General features: G+C 37.9%; 4 protein-coding genes across 4 annotated transcripts; 3 read left to right on the forward strand and 1 right to left on the reverse strand.

Annotated features, from left to right (window-relative positions):
* The first annotated feature begins 1766 nt into the window (after positions 1-1766).
* On the forward strand, positions 1767-8408 carry LOC103859599 (phosphoenolpyruvate carboxylase 3). The gene is made up of 10 exons (XM_009137165.3): positions 1767-3473; positions 3570-3770; positions 4295-4689; positions 4771-5078; positions 5158-5261; positions 5341-5431; positions 5733-5887; positions 5971-6969; positions 7396-7782; positions 7874-8408. Exons 2-10 carry the CDS (start codon positions 3603-3605, stop codon positions 8168-8170), a joined length of 2904 nt encoding a protein of 967 aa, XP_009135413.1. The 5' UTR covers positions 1767-3473; positions 3570-3602; the 3' UTR covers positions 8171-8408.
* A 28-nt stretch (positions 8409-8436) lies between these two features.
* On the reverse strand, positions 8437-11702 carry LOC103859600 (probable beta-1,3-galactosyltransferase 13). Its single transcript, XM_009137167.3, has 7 exons — positions 10456-11702; positions 9638-9790; positions 9461-9543; positions 9286-9385; positions 9047-9160; positions 8785-8927; positions 8437-8702 (listed from the first exon to the last, which is right to left on the reverse strand). The coding sequence occupies exons 1-7, from the start codon at positions 10803-10805 to the stop codon at positions 8614-8616; spliced, it is 1032 nt and encodes a 343-aa protein (XP_009135415.1). The 5' UTR covers positions 10806-11702; the 3' UTR covers positions 8437-8613.
* A 248-nt stretch (positions 11703-11950) lies between these two features.
* On the forward strand, positions 11951-14503 carry LOC103859601 (protein DJ-1 homolog A). The gene is made up of 8 exons (XM_009137168.3): positions 11951-12134; positions 12242-12442; positions 12872-13021; positions 13115-13300; positions 13409-13489; positions 13574-13774; positions 13863-14003; positions 14098-14503. Exons 1-8 carry the CDS (start codon positions 12114-12116, stop codon positions 14293-14295), a joined length of 1179 nt encoding a protein of 392 aa, XP_009135416.1. The 5' UTR covers positions 11951-12113; the 3' UTR covers positions 14296-14503.
* Positions 14504-15207: 704 nt separating this feature from the next.
* Positions 15208-17145, forward strand: LOC103859602 (multiple organellar RNA editing factor 8, chloroplastic/mitochondrial). Its single transcript, XM_033286560.1, has 4 exons — positions 15208-15652; positions 15735-15832; positions 15923-15988; positions 16210-17145. The coding sequence occupies exons 1-4, from the start codon at positions 15258-15260 to the stop codon at positions 16848-16850; spliced, it is 1200 nt and encodes a 399-aa protein (XP_033142451.1). The 5' UTR covers positions 15208-15257; the 3' UTR covers positions 16851-17145.
* Positions 17146-17441: the final 296 nt, after the last annotated feature.

Below are 17441 nucleotides of genomic sequence, written 5' to 3' on the forward strand. Positions count from 1 at the left end.
GTTGAAATATGGTGTGCAATTGTTGTTATATGATATTTCTGGTTTGTAAATAGGTTGTTAACCCGTGTTTTAAAGTTATGTCTTGCTACATCATTGATGCTGTAAAGAGAAGATGTCCAGAGACGCCGATAGTTTTCAAACATTAACGGAAACGGTGGCCTTCTTGAGAAGATGAAAGGAACAGGAGCTGATGTTATTGGACTTGACTGGACTATAGATATTGCTGATGGAAGGAGGAGACTGGGGAGTGATGTTAGCGTGCAGGGGAATGTAGATCCTGCTTATCTATTCTCTCCTCCTCCTGCTATAACTGAAGAGATTCATAGGTGAACAGTTTACTTTGTTAATTCTTTATTACTTAATTCAAGAAACTGAAAGAAAAATGTATGTTTTTGTGTTAAGAGTGGTGAAGAGTGCTGGACCAAAAGGGCATATACCCAACCTAGGAGATGGTGTCTTGGTAGGGACACCAGAGGAAGCTGTGGCTCATTTCTTTGAAACCGCCAGGAGCTTGGATTACCAAACACTTTTCCCTAATCATGTTGCGGCAGAGATGTCTGAATTGGTTGTCTGAGGAATGGTGTGAACAGACAGTTGATGTTTTTTTTTTTCGTTTTGGTCTCTACAAACGTAGAACGTAACGTCGTAACTGTCGAAACAGTCACTTAATAAGCCTTCCTTAATTCTTATCCTGCTGTGGGATAAATTAGGCTTGTTACGTCTTTGGCCCATATATATATATATATATATAGTAGCCGTGTGGTTTTGTAAAATTTGAGTTTATGTTTTAAACTTTTGGGAAATTTTGTAAAATTAATATAATAAAGTAATTGAGAAAAAAAATTAATATTGCAGTTTACCATGGTGAAACAAAACTGATAGTAAAACAAAAGAAAGATAACTAATGTATATAGTTTAGTAATTTGTGTTAACTTTATATATGTGTTGTTATATGAAAGCTTTTCAGATCTATATTTTAACTATATATACTATTATATTGTCTATACTTTGGATCTATGTATCAAAGTCTATATTATCTAAATTTGATATTACTTTTGTACTAAATAATCTTTGTGTAAACATCTAATTTGCATTTAGTTTTTAAATATCATCTAAATTTAAATTTGCATAATGCATATTGTTGAGAGAAAGAAACAAAAAGAGAGAAGTGAAATTTAACAAACTGGAATAATAAAATAAATGATATGATCAAGATCAAGAATCATATCAAATCGTAACATATAAAGTTAATTTATTTGATAGTGTACACACACTACCGTGGCCTCACCAATTTGCTTTCGTGAATCACACCCCATATCTTTCTATTTTATTACCAAATGCATAATAGGAGAAATACAAATCGACTTGTCCTACGGTCCTATTCGAATGGTTCTGATAAATAATGTTAATTATCATCGTATATACGTCAACCGAATTATCACCGGCACTGACCCCACACCATGCCATTATTGCACATCTTTATATTATTGTAGCTATCATTATATACTCCCTCCGTTTTTTAATATAAGTCGTTTTAGAGAAACTTTTTTGTTTTAAATTATATGTCATTTTCGGTTTTCTATGTAAAATTTATTAATAATTAATGTTGTATGATCAATGATAATATATCTTCTATTTTTCTATTGGTTGAATTGTGGTTAGGTAAATAATTAGTGATGTTTTTGTTTAGAAAATATAAAAAATTAATGGTTTTTTTAATCTACGTGCATAGGTGTAAAACGACTTATATTAAAAAACGGATGGAGTATTAACCAATAATTGAAACTTGTTTTTTCGTTTAGTCTATAAAGTATAAAGTGATCGATAAACTATAGAGATTCCAGCATAACTAATTCGGCATTATTGCTAAGTTTCAAATTAAGAAGACGCCATGTTTCATCATACCCTTTAATATATACAAAAGGGTCAATGATAAATGTTCGAACGAATCAGTCTATCCAAGAGCCAATTTTCTAACACTTTTAAAAATTCACAAAACTTTGTACTCTTGTTAAAAATTGTATAATACATTTCGGTGTATTCCATAAAATTTTACAGGACAAACTCTAATATCAAATTTTAGAATTTTATATTGTTGTTTTATAACTAAGTAGATTTTAGTAGATTTTGGCTTATTCGCTTTATTTGGGTATATAGAATGAAAACATTTCGATAGTTTGAAACGTCTGGGATATGATTAAGTGGAAGAAAAATGAATTAAACTTTCCGAGTCCCGCCAGATAGATAAGAACCCACGTCGGGATAACAAATCACAAACTTGGTTGACTTTACATATTATAATGACGTATTCAAGTGATTCGAACTCTCGAATATTCCACTTTGATAAGGCATGAGAGAGTACAGAACCTTAATGTATTAGTTGTCCATCTCATATACATGCCATTTATTGAAGAATAATGATTAGTCTACCGATTTACTTCTAAAAATAACAGAAAAAGATCTTATGAAACTTAAAACTTTTTAAAAGTCAATTTGGATGGTCTGGAAGTTAAGAGTCAGAGATTTATGCATCTTCGAGTTTAGACAAAATGCATGCACGAGCTCGCACGATCCTGTTTTCTGTTTTTTTTTACTAAGTCCTGTTTTCTGTTTCTATAAGCTAAAAATCAATTGTTTTCTGTTTTACCAAAGCTAAAAATTAACCCCAAAAACAAAAGCTAAGATTAATACTAAATCTAATTCCATAGCTTGTGTTACACTAACATCTTACAACCATGAAATCAAGATCCGCAATGAAGAAACTTTTCGAAAAACCCTTAAGAAATCAAAATCCATTAGGTCTTGAAGCAGTAAAACCGATATTCGAAATTAATGCTTTATAATTCGAATACAGATGGTCAAATAATGCTTTAGTTTCACTTTTTACTTAATTTGCAGTATATAATTCCAAATTTCTAACGATCAATACAAATCATACAATGATACAAAATTACAAATTACCAAATTAAGTGACGATCTGTAGTCGTCTATCATATGAAATGGAATGGAACCAATGAAAATATTCTATTTCTTATTTTCAAAAAAAATATATTCTATTTCCTTATGTTCTCAAAAAATTATATTTCATTTATGCTATGTAATCTGTTTGTAATAATATTTAAGAATATCCGTGAGAATTATTCCATTTCCTATAATAGTAAGACGGATTTGACGAATAATGTTTTCACTACATAAAAGTATTGAGTTATTTTTAAAATTCACAGATATAAACTCACAAGAATACTCAACCAAAAATATGATTAAAAATAAGAAAGTAATATCGAAATAATTAAATCTCACTTAAAAAGCGCGCATCTCGGCCAACACTCTGTCTATAGCACTTCCTCTATATATAGTCGAGCCTACTTTCTCATTCACTACCATCTCTGAATCTGATCCCACCATCAAAAGGCCTTATCTCTAATCTGAGTGGCATCGAATTTGATTTGATTCCTGCAGATATCTTCCGAAAGGTTTGTCTCTCAATCCATTGAAACTCTGTTTTTATTGTTTTGATTTTTTTTCTTTTACATCAGTCTATCAAATCCTCTGTTCCATCGTCATTACAGAGAAACGAGTGGAGATCGGTCTGATCATCAACCATGGCGGGTCGGAACATAGAGAAGATGGCATCAATTGATGCGCAGCTACGACAACTGGCTCCCGCTAAAGTGAGTGAAGACGACAAGCTTATCGAGTACGATGCTCTTCTCCTCGACCGCTTCCTCGACATTCTCCAGGATCTTCACGGCGAGGATCTCCGTGAAACGGTAACATAACTTGATTCACCTTTCAACTGAAATCAATACAGACACGTTTGCTGAAATCACAAAAAGTTCAAACCATAGTTCTAAAAATAGGTCCAGGCAGAACCTAAGCACCTGCAACTCGGTCTTACTCTGAAACTGATTTTCTTAAAATCCTATTTAAACTATGCGAATCGGTTTAAATCATTTTAAATTAGTTAAAACCAATTTTAATCAACAAATCCATAATTTTGTCTAATTTATTTTGTTTTATATGTTTAATTTTGATAATTCAGTTATGGTTTATGTTATGGTCTATGTCTAATTTAATCAATCTAAATTAAAACAAATCCATAATTCAGTGATGGTTTATGTTTTATATGTCAAATCTAGCCTTTTGTTGAATTTTTTTTTTTTGATAATGCATCAAAATTGATTATATTTAAATGAAAAAATAATTTTTTTTAATATAAATGTACAAATATAAATAATCTAGACATCAAATAATCTGTCTTCTACCATTCTTGTGAAATGATCTTGCTGTACAGGTTCAAGAGCTATACGAGCTATCTGCTGAGTATGAAGGCAAGCGTGAGCCTAAGAAGCTTGAGGAGCTAGGGAAAGTCCTCACCAGTTTGGACGCCGGTGACTCCATTGTTATCTCCAAGGCTTTCTCCCACATGCTCAACTTAGCAAACTTGGCTGAGGAGGTTCAGATTGCTTACCGCCGCAGGATCAAGAAACTCAAGAAAGGTGATTTCGTTGACGAGAGCTCTGCGGCTACTGAGTCTGATATCGAAGAGACTTTCAAGAGGCTTGTTTCTGATCTTGGTAAGTCTCCTGAAGAGATCTTTGATGCTTTGAAGAACCAGACTGTGGATTTGGTTTTGACTGCTCATCCTACTCAGTCTGTACGTAGATCTTTGCTTCAGAAGCACGGCAGGTTAGTTTCTTATTTCTTTCTACTTTCTATAGAGAGATCAGTGAGGCAACTCTTTTGAACTTGAAATGTTTTTTTTTTCAGGATAAGAGACTGTCTTGCTCAGCTGTATGCTAAGGACATTACTCCTGATGACAAGCATGAGCTTGATGAGTCTCTGCAAAGAGAGATTCAAGCTGCATTCCGCACTGATGAGATAAGGAGAACACCTCCAACACCTCAAGATGAGATGAGAGCTGGAATGAGCTACTTCCATGAGACAATCTGGAACGGTGTCCCTAAGTTCCTTCGCCGTGTTGACACTGCTCTGAAAAACATTGGGATTGATGAACGTGTTCCTTACAATGCTCCATTGATTCAGTTCTCTTCTTGGATGGGGGGTGATCGTGATGGTACATTACTTACTTGCTAATGAATCTCTCTCTTGTTTCCTTTTATCCACCCTCTAATCTAGCTTACCAAAATTTGCAGGTAATCCGAGGGTCACGCCTGAGGTCACTAGAGATGTGTGCTTGTTAGCTAGAATGATGGCTGCCAATCTCTACTATAACCAAATCGAGAATCTGATGTTTGAGGTTTATTTCTCAACAAGATAGTGCTTTTTTCAACTCTCTCAAGTTCCTATTGATTCATTCATTATTTTCTTGTTGGCAGTTGTCTATGTGGCGTTGCACTGATGAGTTCCGAGCCAAGGCTGATGAAATCCACAGGAACTCAAGGAAAGATGCTGCAAAACATTACATAGGTTAGAAGCACATACCATTCTTAGGAAACACATAAGTATATACCATTGTTTTAAAAATCGGTCTAATTTTTTTTGTATATCTAATTTTGATGATTAAAGCTAAAAATTAAAATATCTTATACAAATATAAAAAATATATAAATAAATCAATAATTCGTTAACACTAGGCTCCGAATAATCTGCTTAGTTGCTAGTACTCTACAAAGCGTCTAATTTCCATTTAGTGATTTGTTTAACATTGTTATATACAATGCTACTGCTTGTACATTTGTAATTAATATTTTTCTTTAACTCAATGCAGAATTTTGGAAGACAATTCCTCCAACTGAGCCATACCGTGTGATCCTTGGTGATGTGAGGGACAAACTCTATCACACACGTGAGCGCTCTCGTCAATTGCTGAGTAACGGAATCTCAGACATCCCTGAAGAAGCTACTTTCACCAATGTGGAACAGGTAAAAAACCTCTATGATCTGCTAGTTCTTTCCCTTACTTGTCCAGCCTTGTGTTTACTGTTCTTTTGTTCTCTTTTATGCAGTTCTTGGAGCCTCTTGAGCTATGTTACCGCTCACTATGTTCATGTGGTGACCGCCCAATAGCTGATGGAACCCTTCTTGATTTCTTGAGGCAAGTCTCCACCTTCGGACTCTCCCTTGTGAGGCTTGACATTAGGCAAGAGTCTGAACGCCACACTGATGTCTTGGACGCTATCACAAAACACTTGGACGGTTCCTCATACAGAGACTGGTCTGAAGAGCGTCGCCAAGAATGGCTTCTATCAGAACTAAGCGGCAAACGTCCACTTTTTGGACCAGATCTTCCCAAAACCGAAGAAATCGCTGATGTTCTTGACACATTCAAAGTCATATCCGAACTGCCTTCGGATTGCTTTGGAGCTTACATTATTTCCATGGCGACCTCACCTAGCGATGTCCTTGCCGTTGAGCTTCTACAGCGCGAGTGCCACGTGAAAACGCCGCTTAGAGTTGTTCCTCTCTTTGAAAAGCTAGCTGATCTCGAAGCAGCTCCTGCAGCTGTTTCAAGACTCTTTTCGCTAGACTGGTACAAGAACCGTATTAACGGTAAACAAGAGGTTATGATTGGTTACTCAGACTCAGGGAAAGATGCTGGGCGTCTCTCAGCTGCTTGGGAGCTGTACAAAGCTCAAGAAGAGCTTGTGAAAGTTGCTAAGAAGTACGGAGTGAAGCTGACTATGTTCCATGGCCGTGGCGGCACTGTCGGAAGAGGAGGTGGTCCCACACATCTTGCTATATTGTCTCAGCCACCGGATACAGTTAATGGTTCGCTGAGAGTGACGGTTCAAGGTGAAGTCATTGAGCAATCGTTTGGAGAGGAACACTTGTGCTTTAGAACACTTCAGCGTTTCACAGCTGCTACTCTTGAGCATGGGATGAACCCTCCTGTTTCGCCAAAACCTGAGTGGCGTGCGTTGCTAGATGCAATGGCTGTTGTTGCTACTGAGGAATACCGATCTGTGGTATTCCAAGAACCTCGATTTGTCGAGTACTTCCGCCTTGTAAGTACTCTCTCATTCACATTTAACAAGCTTTATAGTTCGAAGCAATTTTCAAAAAAATAGCTAGGCAATAAGTAGAGGATTTGCAGAGGTTTATCAATTAGGCTGATTATTCGAACATGGATTTTTGGTTTATTTTATATTTATATAAGATATTTTAGTTTTTAGATTTAATTATAAAATTATTTTTATGAATTATCAAATATATATATACAAAACAAAAGAAATTAGACAAATTTTAAGATTTGTACTAACATTATTATTTAATTTATAAATTTAAACTAAATTATATCGAGTTAAACTGATTTTAACCGATTTAGAATAATATAATTTGGATTTTAGAAAAATTGTTTCGGTTTGCAAAATAGCTGCTTATATTTTTAGAACCATGGTTCAAAGTATCTTAACCGTTGGTTTTCTGTGTAGGCAACACCTGAGCTAGAGTATGGACGTATGAACATTGGAAGCAGACCTTCAAAAAGAAAGCCAAGCGGTGGGATTGAGTCTCTACGTGCAATCCCATGGATCTTTGCTTGGACTCAAACCAGATTCCATCTTCCTGTATGGCTAGGATTCGGAGCAGCATTCAAGTATGCAATCAAGAAGGATGTGAGGAACCTCCACATGCTGCAAGATATGTACAAACACTGGCCGTTTTTCCGAGTCACCATTGACCTTATTGAAATGGTGTTCGCCAAGGGAGACCCTGGGATCGCTGCATTGTACGACAAACTTCTTGTGTCAAAAGATCTATGGGCCTTTGGAGAGAAACTGAGAACCAACTTTGAAGAAACCAAGAACCTCATTCTCCAGGTATGAACAAACAGAACAAAAACAGAGTCTTTTGTTTCGTTTTTTTTTGTTTTTAACTTGAAGTAACATTAAAATCTATTCTGTTTTGCAGACTGCTGGACACAAAGACCTTCTTGAAGGAGACCCTTACTTGAAACAGAGGCTTAGGTTGCGTGACTCTTACATTACTACTCTCAATGTCTGTCAAGCCTACACATTGAAGAGAATCCGTGATCAAAACTACAATGTGACTCTGCGACCACACATTTCTAAAGAGATCATGCAGTCGAGCAAATCAGCACAAGAGCTCGTCAAGCTTAACCCTACGAGTGAGTACGCGCCTGGACTTGAGGACACGCTCATCTTGACCATGAAGGGTATTGCCGCAGGATTGCAAAACACCGGTTAAGTGATTGAGTTGAGTCACTGAGAGTGAACACAACTTTGGAGTCTCTCTTTTTCTATCTCTCCTTTTTTTTTAAGAATACTCTTTTTCTTGGAACCCAAGCAATAAGTTAATACGGTCGGAATACAGATTACTTTTATGTATCCACCGTTAACAAGTTTTTATTTTGTCATTGTGTGAAAAACTAAAACACTTCTCTGTTTCTGGAAGTGGATGAATGTTAAATTCTATCTTTTTTGTCTTTTATTTTTTGCTCTCCTGTCTCGCAATGATACACAAAGCCAAACTATTTTTTTCCCCTTTCCTCGTCGATAATGCGAGATCGAAATTGCAGTTAGTTCAATCTTATAACTTGTACAACAAGGAATCACCAAAAGTTGGGTTACACAAAAATTACTAACCCTAAAGCCGTTTTAAGGGAATGTCAAGATCTATAAGAGGAAAGATCACTCATCTTCCGATGGCAAAGTCGGGCTCTTTGAGCAGCTCTCTTTCTTGTGAAGTTCCAACATCCTTTTCTCTGGGTTACAAAGGCCTACACCAGTAACATATTACATATTCAATCCAAGTTGTGACCAGTTATGCAAAGTGAATCTGGAAGCATGTGAATATCGAACCTGAGCATTTTGGTATATCCCAAACAGCAATGGAGGACGGTGAGCACTCTGGTTCACAAAGAGTCTTGTGATTCTCATGGTTGACGTTCATCGCCAGCATCCACGCACCTATTGTCACGTCCTCGTTGCTAAACATCCTGAAACTGAAGTTTGAAAAATATCTCTCTTTATCAAACAAAAAAGGCTTAACAGCTAGTTGTATCGAGGAACATAATTCATGGAGACAGTCAAAGACGAGTAAAATAAAGGAGACATGACTTACCTGTTGTTCTTAAGAGCAACTAAACTGGTGACAACATCTGCAGACAGAGCATATATAGGGCCATAGGCATGAAGAAAGTACTCTTGACCCAGCAAATCTGCCAAAGGTTCATACCTGCAAAATTTCAAGTTTGTTACTGAATCACAAGAGATGATTACATGTTTCAAATCCGACCATATCTTCAAAGTATCTCAAAATAAAAGCATGTTCTGCATTCTAACTTCTTTTCCTGTCCTTACCATTTAAGCTTTGGATCTGTGAAAACAGGACCTTTCTTCAGGCATCCAAGATATGTCTGAGAGTGACTCCTCTCTTTAGCCAACAGCAAGGACAACCGATCTGTGAAAGAAAACAACAGCCTCATATACTATCCACGATTAATGCGAAAACTCAAGAGAATGTAATATCAATTACCTGGCCTCAGATATATATCATCATCAGCTTTGACATAGAACGCTGAATCATATAGTGCATACGCAGCTTTGAAGAAAGCCAAACTATACCAAAGACCATGGATCAGAGTTATTCAAGTTATCTTTAAAATAAGATGTGAATCATGTGAAACAGAGAAGTGTTACTCTTCTAACTAACGTTTTGTATGGGAGTTTACTGTACTCCTCCTCGATATCAAGCAGTATGAAGTCATCGTACTCTGCGATCTCCCTTCTAAGCTCAGCCATCTTCGCTTCATCTTTGGTTTTGCCTATAATAAACCTAATGGCCAACCCTGTTGACTCCTCCAAGCTGCAGAGAGCAGTGAATCATTGAAGATAACAACTCAAAATTCATGTTATAACGGATGCGAGAAGATAATAACACACAATAAAATAACAAAGTACAGGACACAGAGATTTAAGATGGTTCACCGAGTAGGCTTAGGACCAAGAGATGATGGAAGCAGCATTTCATATTTTCATTATGGTCATAATAAGAACATGCCATGACGATTAAGTTTAAGTACAAATCCACTAATTTGTCTAACTTCTTTTGTTCTGTATATCTAATTTTGATAATTCATCAAAACAAATTTATAATTAAATTAAAAAAACTAAAATATTTTATATAAATTGTAATATATATATATGTATAAATTTAATTAGTAATTCTTTCCCGATTAGACCTCGCCTAAGTCCTCAATAATCAGTCTAGTCGCTAGTTTTCTATGAAGCACATAGTCACCGGCTAGCGATTTCTTGAATATTGGTCAATATAGAAGTAACTAACTAATGTTAGTTAGTCCTATCAGATTCAAGGCATATCAACCGATCATAAGAGTGTATATCAAAACTCAGAAAATGCTATATTCAGATCTTTTAAGGTTTGAGATTATGATGAATGATCAGAGACTCATATCTATGGATTGAATCCAGATCAAACCAGTGTCGATGATGCAATAGTTCAATCAGTACCGTCGAAGCCCTTGTGGATCCGACGGCATCCACGTGTTCCTGAGAGCTCGTCTCCTCCCAGCTGAACTAAATCCGGTCTGGATCCCGACGAATCCCATAACCTTGTGCCTCTTCACTCCGCCATTAGCGTTGCGATTTCCAGCGACGTCCCAGACGATGCGTACCGTCTTGGGAGGAGAGTTGGTGAGGCAGGTCCGGGAGGATAACCGGATACCCGGGAAAATAATGGCGGAGAGTCCGAAGAGGAATCCGAAGAGCCCGATCGCGATAGAGGTGATGACGATCAGAGACGTCGGTCGCCGCGATGGACGCGCGTGAAAGAGCTTCAGCCTCGGAGAAGATGGCATCATTTTGTAACGGATCCTCTTACTCGGAAGCTCCCAGGCTTATTCAGTTTTAACGGTCGTTAGTGGTGATACGGATGTTCTGTTTCTCAGATCAGTTGGATCCAGTTTTTTTTTCCTTGGTTCGGATCCGGATCCTTTTTCAAGATGCACGGGTTTTTTTTAATGTGTATGAAAAGTTGTGAATAAAACCAATTTTATAACATTAATGATTTTAACAGAAGTTAGGCATGACTTGACCAGACTAACAAGAATTATTATGTCAATAGAATATAAACAAATTAGTCATTAGTTATCAGTAATGTACTATAGTTAATGTCAATTGAACATATTACACATCTAATCCCCATTCATGGTGAAAACGTTTCTGGCCTAGTATTAGAAAAGGGTTACAAGTTTCTAGATCAAGAATATGAGTTTCACTTTCTAAAATACTGCGCAAAATTCTTGAAGATTGTGTTTTATATTTTTCGAAAAGCTATAGCGTTACTTTTATATGGTTTATAGCTTTCAACAAAGACTTCAGATCTTCTACCAGAATGTTTTAAAAGTGATTAAAAACCAAGAACTGAATCTGTGTCCACACGAGATTAGGATGTCCTAATCATTCGATGATAATGTCTCAATGTATCATCATATGATTTCCCTTCATTACAAAAGCTAACTTGGCTCGCTTCAACTCCACTCAATAATATTAGGCTGATTTTAAGTTTTATAAATATGTTTTTTGCCATTATTATGAGCTCAATGTGAGCTAAGTTATAGTAACAAATCGTGTGTGAAGAAGCTATTTAAAAGGGTGGAAGTTAATTCTTTTTGACCGGTTAATACTGGTCCACAAACCGTTTTGAAGACTATAAGAAAGGAGTTGTCCTCCTAGCTCATATATTATTAACTATTAGTCCGGTTTACTCTGCTTGTTACGAATATCAAAACAACAACACACACGTGCATGAGCAAAATCAAGAACCGAGACGTGATCTCGTTGTCCTAATACTTTTGTTTTTGTCGCCCAACTACACGCCGTCTAAGTTTACCGAATGCCAAGTGGAATCAAGACTTTATTCAACGTTGACGTGTAATCACTATACACCAATCAACGTTTGCCACGTCCCTATGGATGCCTTTTTATCGCTACTTACGTCATCACACACGTCAACCTTTTTGATCAAAGGGGATGAAAAGTCGTGAATGGCGTCGTCACATGAGCCTCTCGCTAATTTAACCTCTCACCAGTGACACTCCGTTCCTCTTCACTTTCTTTCTTCCGTATACCATCTTTGTGATTCTCTCTCTCTCGAAGCTTTGTAAACTATGGCTTCATCTAGGAAGAAGGTACGATCTCGTTGTTTTCATCCTTGTACATATATACGTAAGGGATCTTTTAATTTATGTTAATTTTCGTTAGGTTGTCTTGGTGATCCGAGTTTTTTTTTTTTAAGGTTTTGATCCCTATCGCTCATGGGACTGAGCCCCTAGAAGCATTGGCGATGATCACCGTATTGCGACGAAGTGGCGCTTACGTGACGGTGGCTTCCGTTGAGAATCAGGTTGGCGTTGATGCTTGTCATGGAATCAAGATGGTCGCCGACACTCTCCTCTCTGACATTACCAACTCTACTTTCGATCTTATCATGCTCCCCGTAAGTCTCTCGGTTACTACATCTTGCAATAATTGACAACTAATTAAGGAGATGGTCGGAACGAATTGTTAGTTTTTTAACTCAAAATACACAAGAAACATGTTAATATAAGCCTTAAAATCTATTCTGGCCATGTAGCAGTAGAAATGATTGGAGCTAGCCAATATATCATGTGTTCTTGTATTCCTATGATAATATTATCTCTCTTTCAATTTGGTAGACTATGTTAAGTATTATGTCGTTTACTTTATCGCATTTGTTTCCGCATATGTTCCTTCTCATGTCTGTAATAGTAGATCGACCAATATATTATTTAGCAATCAATTAGCAATGTGAAACTAGTCCATAGATTATTGCTTTTGAAGTTCCCTGAAGTACCTTAAGAGATGATTTGCTGATACTACATTTGATTATATGATTGATAAAAAGGGAGGGCTTCCCGGCGGCGAGACTCTTAAAAATTGCAAACCATTAGAGAACATGGTAAAGAAACAAGAGACAGATGGGCGACTTAACGCAGCTATCTGTTGTGCTCCTGCTTTGGCTCTTGGTACTTGGGGTTTACTAGAGGGCAAAAAAGTAAGTCAGAAGCAATAAAATGTCAAAAAACGTTACTATTTCTTGTTTTCAGTTCTTGTCTTAATATGTCTGGATTGCATGGGTTTCTTGCAGGCAACATGTTACCCGGTGTTTATGGAGAAACTTGCAGCTACTTGTGGAACTGCTAGTGAATCAAGAGTGGAGATAGATGGAAAGATAGTGACCAGTCGAGGACCAGGAACCACCATTGAATTCTCCCTCACTCTTATTGAGAAGTTGTGTGGGAAACAGACAGCTGTTGATGTCTCTAGTATCTTGGTATAGTTCTGTCTCTGCCCTCTTTTATCAGCAACATAGTAACTAAAGCTATAGTGTTCAGACTTGCTTTGTCATCTTGGACTTACTTGTTCTCTTTATTAATATCAGCTGCCTCGTCCTAACCCTGGTGAGGAGTTTACCTTTACTGAGCTTAACCAAATAAACTGGACATTCGAAGATACCCCACAGGTATATACATGTGTTCATTTACCTCTCCACTTAGTCCTTTATAAATACACTCCTAGACTACAAAGATGTGTTTTCTTGTTTCAGATTCTTGTTCCCATTGCCGAGGGATCAGATGAAATTGAAGCTATTTCGGTTGTAGATATCCTGAGGAGGGCAAAAGCAAATGTAGTGATTGCTTCAGTTAGCAACAGTTTGGAAGTTGTAGGATCACACAAAGCTAACCTAGTCGCAGATGTGCTTCTTGATGAGGTTTTAGAGAAGTCATTCGATATGATTATGTTGCCTGTGAGTGCTTATATACTTTAAATTTTAGACATTCATTGAATAATAGTACAAAAGAAAATATCTAACGTCCTCGATGTGTCACATTCAGGGTGGTCTTAACGGTGCTTCAAGATTGTCACGCTGCGAGAAACTGGTGAACATGTTAAAGAAACAAGCTGAAGCAAACAAACCATATGGAGGTATCTGCGCGTCGCCTGCTTACGTCTTTGAGCCTCATGGTTTACTCAAGGTGCAATATTCAAATCAGTACTTAAAATGTGAAAACGTTACAATCTTCTTGTTATATATCTTGAACTGACATGTAGAGACTTGTTTTGTATTAGGGTAAGAAGGCAACTACACACCCAGTGGTGAGCAACAGACTTTCGGACCAGAGTCACGTTGATCATAGAGTCGTTGTGGACGGAAATCTAATAACGAGCAGAGCTCCTGGGACTGCAATGGAGTGTGCACTTGCGATCGTTGAGAAGTTTTATGGGCGCGAGAAAGCGCTTCAACTTGCTAAGGCAACGCTTGTTTAACTTCAAAAAATTTAAAGTGTGACGTGAAATAAAGGGTTTAGTTATCTCTCCATTGATGTTGAGTGACTTTGTAATAAGAGCTCTGGCTGAGTGGAGTAAGTGGGTAGTTAGTTTATGGCTTTACTGAACATGTAATTCATGTGTTTAAGGCATATTTGTTAACTTCTGGCGCAATTATAGAAGAAGATATTTTACTACCTTAAAATAATTTGAGTTACTAATTTACACATTTGGATATATCATTATACCATATAGTAAAGACATACATTATACCTCCTCAACTAAACCAAAGCTCATATTACAAAGTCACTCATGATCAATGAAGAGTAACTAAAGCTAGCCCTTACGTTCAACTCCCTCTTAAGCCTCATATTATACTTAAGTCTTTTCAATTTACACAAGTGTTGCCTCTCAGGTTCTCATACCTATAATGTTTGTGGTATTAGGATCTTATCAAATGGGACTGATAAAGTCCAATCTACACCAGCTATTTTAGTTCTATAATATGGATATCTGAAGTCCAACTCCTACTTCAAAAATAACATTTTCACAAGAAACACACATTTGATAATTTACAAACATATAAAAGAATGATCTCTTTTCTAATTCATACCATGACATAAATTAGCAAATATAACTTATTGTAAAATCCAAACAATCACATATCATATTCCTACTATACCACAGATTAGCAACAACAGTAAAAACACACACAAATCAAATTAGATTGGAAAACTCACTAGTAATATTAGTAGTGGCAGTTTGTGTAACTGTCGTTAAAGTTAAGGGTCATTATGTTGAATCCGAAAAGATCAAGGGACTATGACCGAAGGGTTCGTAGATAATTAGTTTGGTCTCGAAATACCGAAAGTACCCTCAAATGACCAGTTTCTGCTAGTAAACCTTGGCAAAACCCTTGATTTAATTATCTTTTCCTTCCACCATTTTCCTTAGGGTTTCCCATGGCGACGCACACCATTTCTCGCTCCTTCCTTCGCCGTCCGGCGAAGTCTCTCTCCTCTCTGCTCACTCGATCCTTCGCCTCGTCACCTGCTCCTCTCGCCAAAACTTCGGCGTCTTCTCTCTCCACGCTCCGGTCCCGCCCCCTCGTCGCCGCCTTGTCCTCCGTCGCTCGCGGTGGATTTGTTTCTTTGAAAGGTCTTTCGACGCAGGCTACTTCGTCTTCTCTGAACGATCCGAATCCCAATTGGTCGAATAGGCCGCCCAAGGAGACGATTCTGCTCGATGGGTGTGATTTCGAGCATTGGCTTGTGGTTGTGGAGCCGCCTGAGGGAGATCTCACGAGGGATGAGATTATTGATGGGTATATCAAAACCTTAGCTCAGATTGTCGGAAGGTAAATCATTGATTCTTTTAGGAGATTTAGGGTTTTGAGCTAATTGAGAAATGAATTGTTTTTTTTTTTTAATGTGTTTCAGTGAAGAAGAAGCGAGGATGAAGATATACTCTGTTTCAACTCGGTGCTACTTTGCTTTTGGAGCTCTTGTGTCTGAAGATCTTTCTCACAAGCTCAAAGGTAGAGAGTGTTGCATTCTTGAGGTTTTTGTTTTCGCCTTTTGTGTGTGTTTAAAGCTGCTTTTCTTATTGGATTTTTGTAACTCTGTAGAGTTGCCAAAGGTGCGGTGGGTTCTTCCTGATTCTTACCTTGATGTGAGGAACAAAGACTATGGAGGTAAGCCTTAGTGTGAACTGAGAATAAAAGAAGTTGCTTTGCTATTCCATTTGAATTGTACCTGAGGTGAAAGTACCTATTGGTTACTTGCTTCATGCCCTTGTATTGGACTCTCACATCGGACGACTTCTATTTGATAGTTAGTTTACATTTCTGCAAACAGTTTTGAAGTTGCTTTGTTGAAAGCTTGACTTTTTTTTGTTTCTAATATTTGATTTCAGGGGAACCTTTCATTGATGGGAAGGCTGTTCCTTATGATCCCAAGTACCATGAGGAATGGATAAGGAACAATGCAAGAGCAAATGAAAGGAACAGGCGTAATGACCGTCCTCGCAACTTCGATAGAAGCAGAAACTTTGAGAGGAGAAGAGAGAACATGTCAGGAGGCCCTCCTCCCCAACGTACTCCCATGGGAGGCCCTCCTCCTCCACCTCACATGGGTGGCGCTGCACCTCCTCCACCTCAAATGGGGCAGAACTACGGGGGACCACCACCACCGCAGAACAACATGGGAGGACAGAGGCCTCCACCAAACTATGGAGGAGCACCACCACAGAACAACATGGGAGGACAGAGGCCACCTGCAAGCTATGGAGGAGCACCACCACCAAGCTATGGAGGAGGACCACCACCTAAATACGGAGGAGCGCCACCACAGAACAACATGGGAGGAGCACCACCGCCACCTAACTATGGAGGAGCAGTACCACCGCAGAACAGCATGGGAGGAGGTCCACCAAACGCAGGATGGTCAGGTAACAACAACAACTACCAGCAGCAGAGTGGTGGAATGCAGCAGCCACAGTACCAGAACAACTATCCACCAAACCGGGATGGAAGCGGGAACCCTTACCAGGGTTGAACCAGTCGTGGGTTTTCTTTTTAACCATGCATTCTAGATGATGTATAGGTCATCTGAGGAAGGGAAGGAGAGTGCAATAGCAAGACTTTAAAACTCCTTTTTGTCGTTTATCAGCCTGATATCATGTGAGAGAGAATAGCCTTGAGTGGCATGGTTACAACGTTTGTTTATTTTTTCTAGTTTATATCCTAAATCGATCTTAAGAGTTTCTTAAGTGGTTCACATGTAGGCCATGTGTTGTTGGTTCATCCTCGTCTGATTGTGCTCCTAAATAAAAGTATGAATTTAGTGCGTGTTTGTTTGGCTCCTTTTGGGTCGAGTTAGTCTAACTTACGGTTCTCCAAACGTGTGTTTCTGGCTGCTTGTGAAGCTACATGAATGCTCAAAAAGGATATAGTGTCAACATATTACGACATGACCAATACATGCTCTGCCGAGCAATTGTCTTGTTTGAGCCTAGTTCAAATAATTGCAAGTGGAGGTTCCCTCGCTTTCTGCAATTCAAGTGATTATGTGATATGCTCAATTTGATCCTCTCGTTGTGTGGCTACGTTAATAAACCAGTCACATTGCCTCAGGTGTTAACCAAAT

The sequence above is a fragment of the Brassica rapa genome, chromosome A03, assembly GCF_000309985.2.
Source record: "Brassica rapa cultivar Chiifu-401-42 chromosome A03, CAAS_Brap_v3.01, whole genome shotgun sequence".
Lineage (NCBI taxonomy): Eukaryota > Viridiplantae > Streptophyta > Magnoliopsida > Brassicales > Brassicaceae > Brassica > Brassica rapa.

What these genes read in the sequence shown, in the direction of transcription:
- LOC103859602 (XM_033286560.1), top strand. Translation starts at nt 15,258, where the DNA reads ATGGCGACGCACACCATTTCTCGCTCCTTCCTTCGCCGTCCGGCGAAG. An exon ending in TCTTTCTCACAAGCTCAAAG is followed by an intron (nt 15,833 to 15,922) that starts GTAGAGAGTGTT and finishes GTAACTCTGTAG; the next exon opens with AGTTGCCAAAGGTGCGGTGG. An exon ending in GAGGAACAAAGACTATGGAG is followed by an intron (nt 15,989 to 16,209) that starts GTAAGCCTTAGT and finishes ATTTGATTTCAG; the next exon opens with GGGAACCTTTCATTGATGGG.
- LOC103859599 (XM_009137165.3), top strand. Translation starts at nt 3,603, where the DNA reads ATGGCGGGTCGGAACATAGAGAAGATGGCATCAATTGATGCGCAGCTA. An exon ending in GCGAGGATCTCCGTGAAACG is followed by an intron (nt 3,771 to 4,294) that starts GTAACATAACTT and finishes CTTGCTGTACAG; the next exon opens with GTTCAAGAGCTATACGAGCT. An exon ending in TCGAGAATCTGATGTTTGAG is followed by an intron (nt 5,262 to 5,340) that starts GTTTATTTCTCA and finishes TCTTGTTGGCAG; the next exon opens with TTGTCTATGTGGCGTTGCAC.
- LOC103859600 (XM_009137167.3), bottom strand. Translation starts at nt 10,805, where the DNA reads ATGATGCCATCTTCTCCGAGGCTGAAGCTCTTTCACGCGCGTCCATCG. An exon ending in ACAGATCCAAAGCTTAAATG is followed by an intron (nt 9,161 to 9,285) that starts GTAAGGACAGGA and finishes GAAATTTTGCAG; the next exon opens with GTATGAACCTTTGGCAGATT. An exon ending in GGATATACCAAAATGCTCAG is followed by an intron (nt 8,703 to 8,784) that starts GTTCGATATTCA and finishes TTACTGGTGTAG; the next exon opens with GCCTTTGTAACCCAGAGAAA.
- LOC103859601 (XM_009137168.3), top strand. Translation starts at nt 12,114, where the DNA reads ATGGCTTCATCTAGGAAGAAG. An exon ending in TCGATCTTATCATGCTCCCC is followed by an intron (nt 12,443 to 12,871) that starts GTAAGTCTCTCG and finishes ATTGATAAAAAG; the next exon opens with GGAGGGCTTCCCGGCGGCGA. An exon ending in TTGATGTCTCTAGTATCTTG is followed by an intron (nt 13,301 to 13,408) that starts GTATAGTTCTGT and finishes TATTAATATCAG; the next exon opens with CTGCCTCGTCCTAACCCTGG.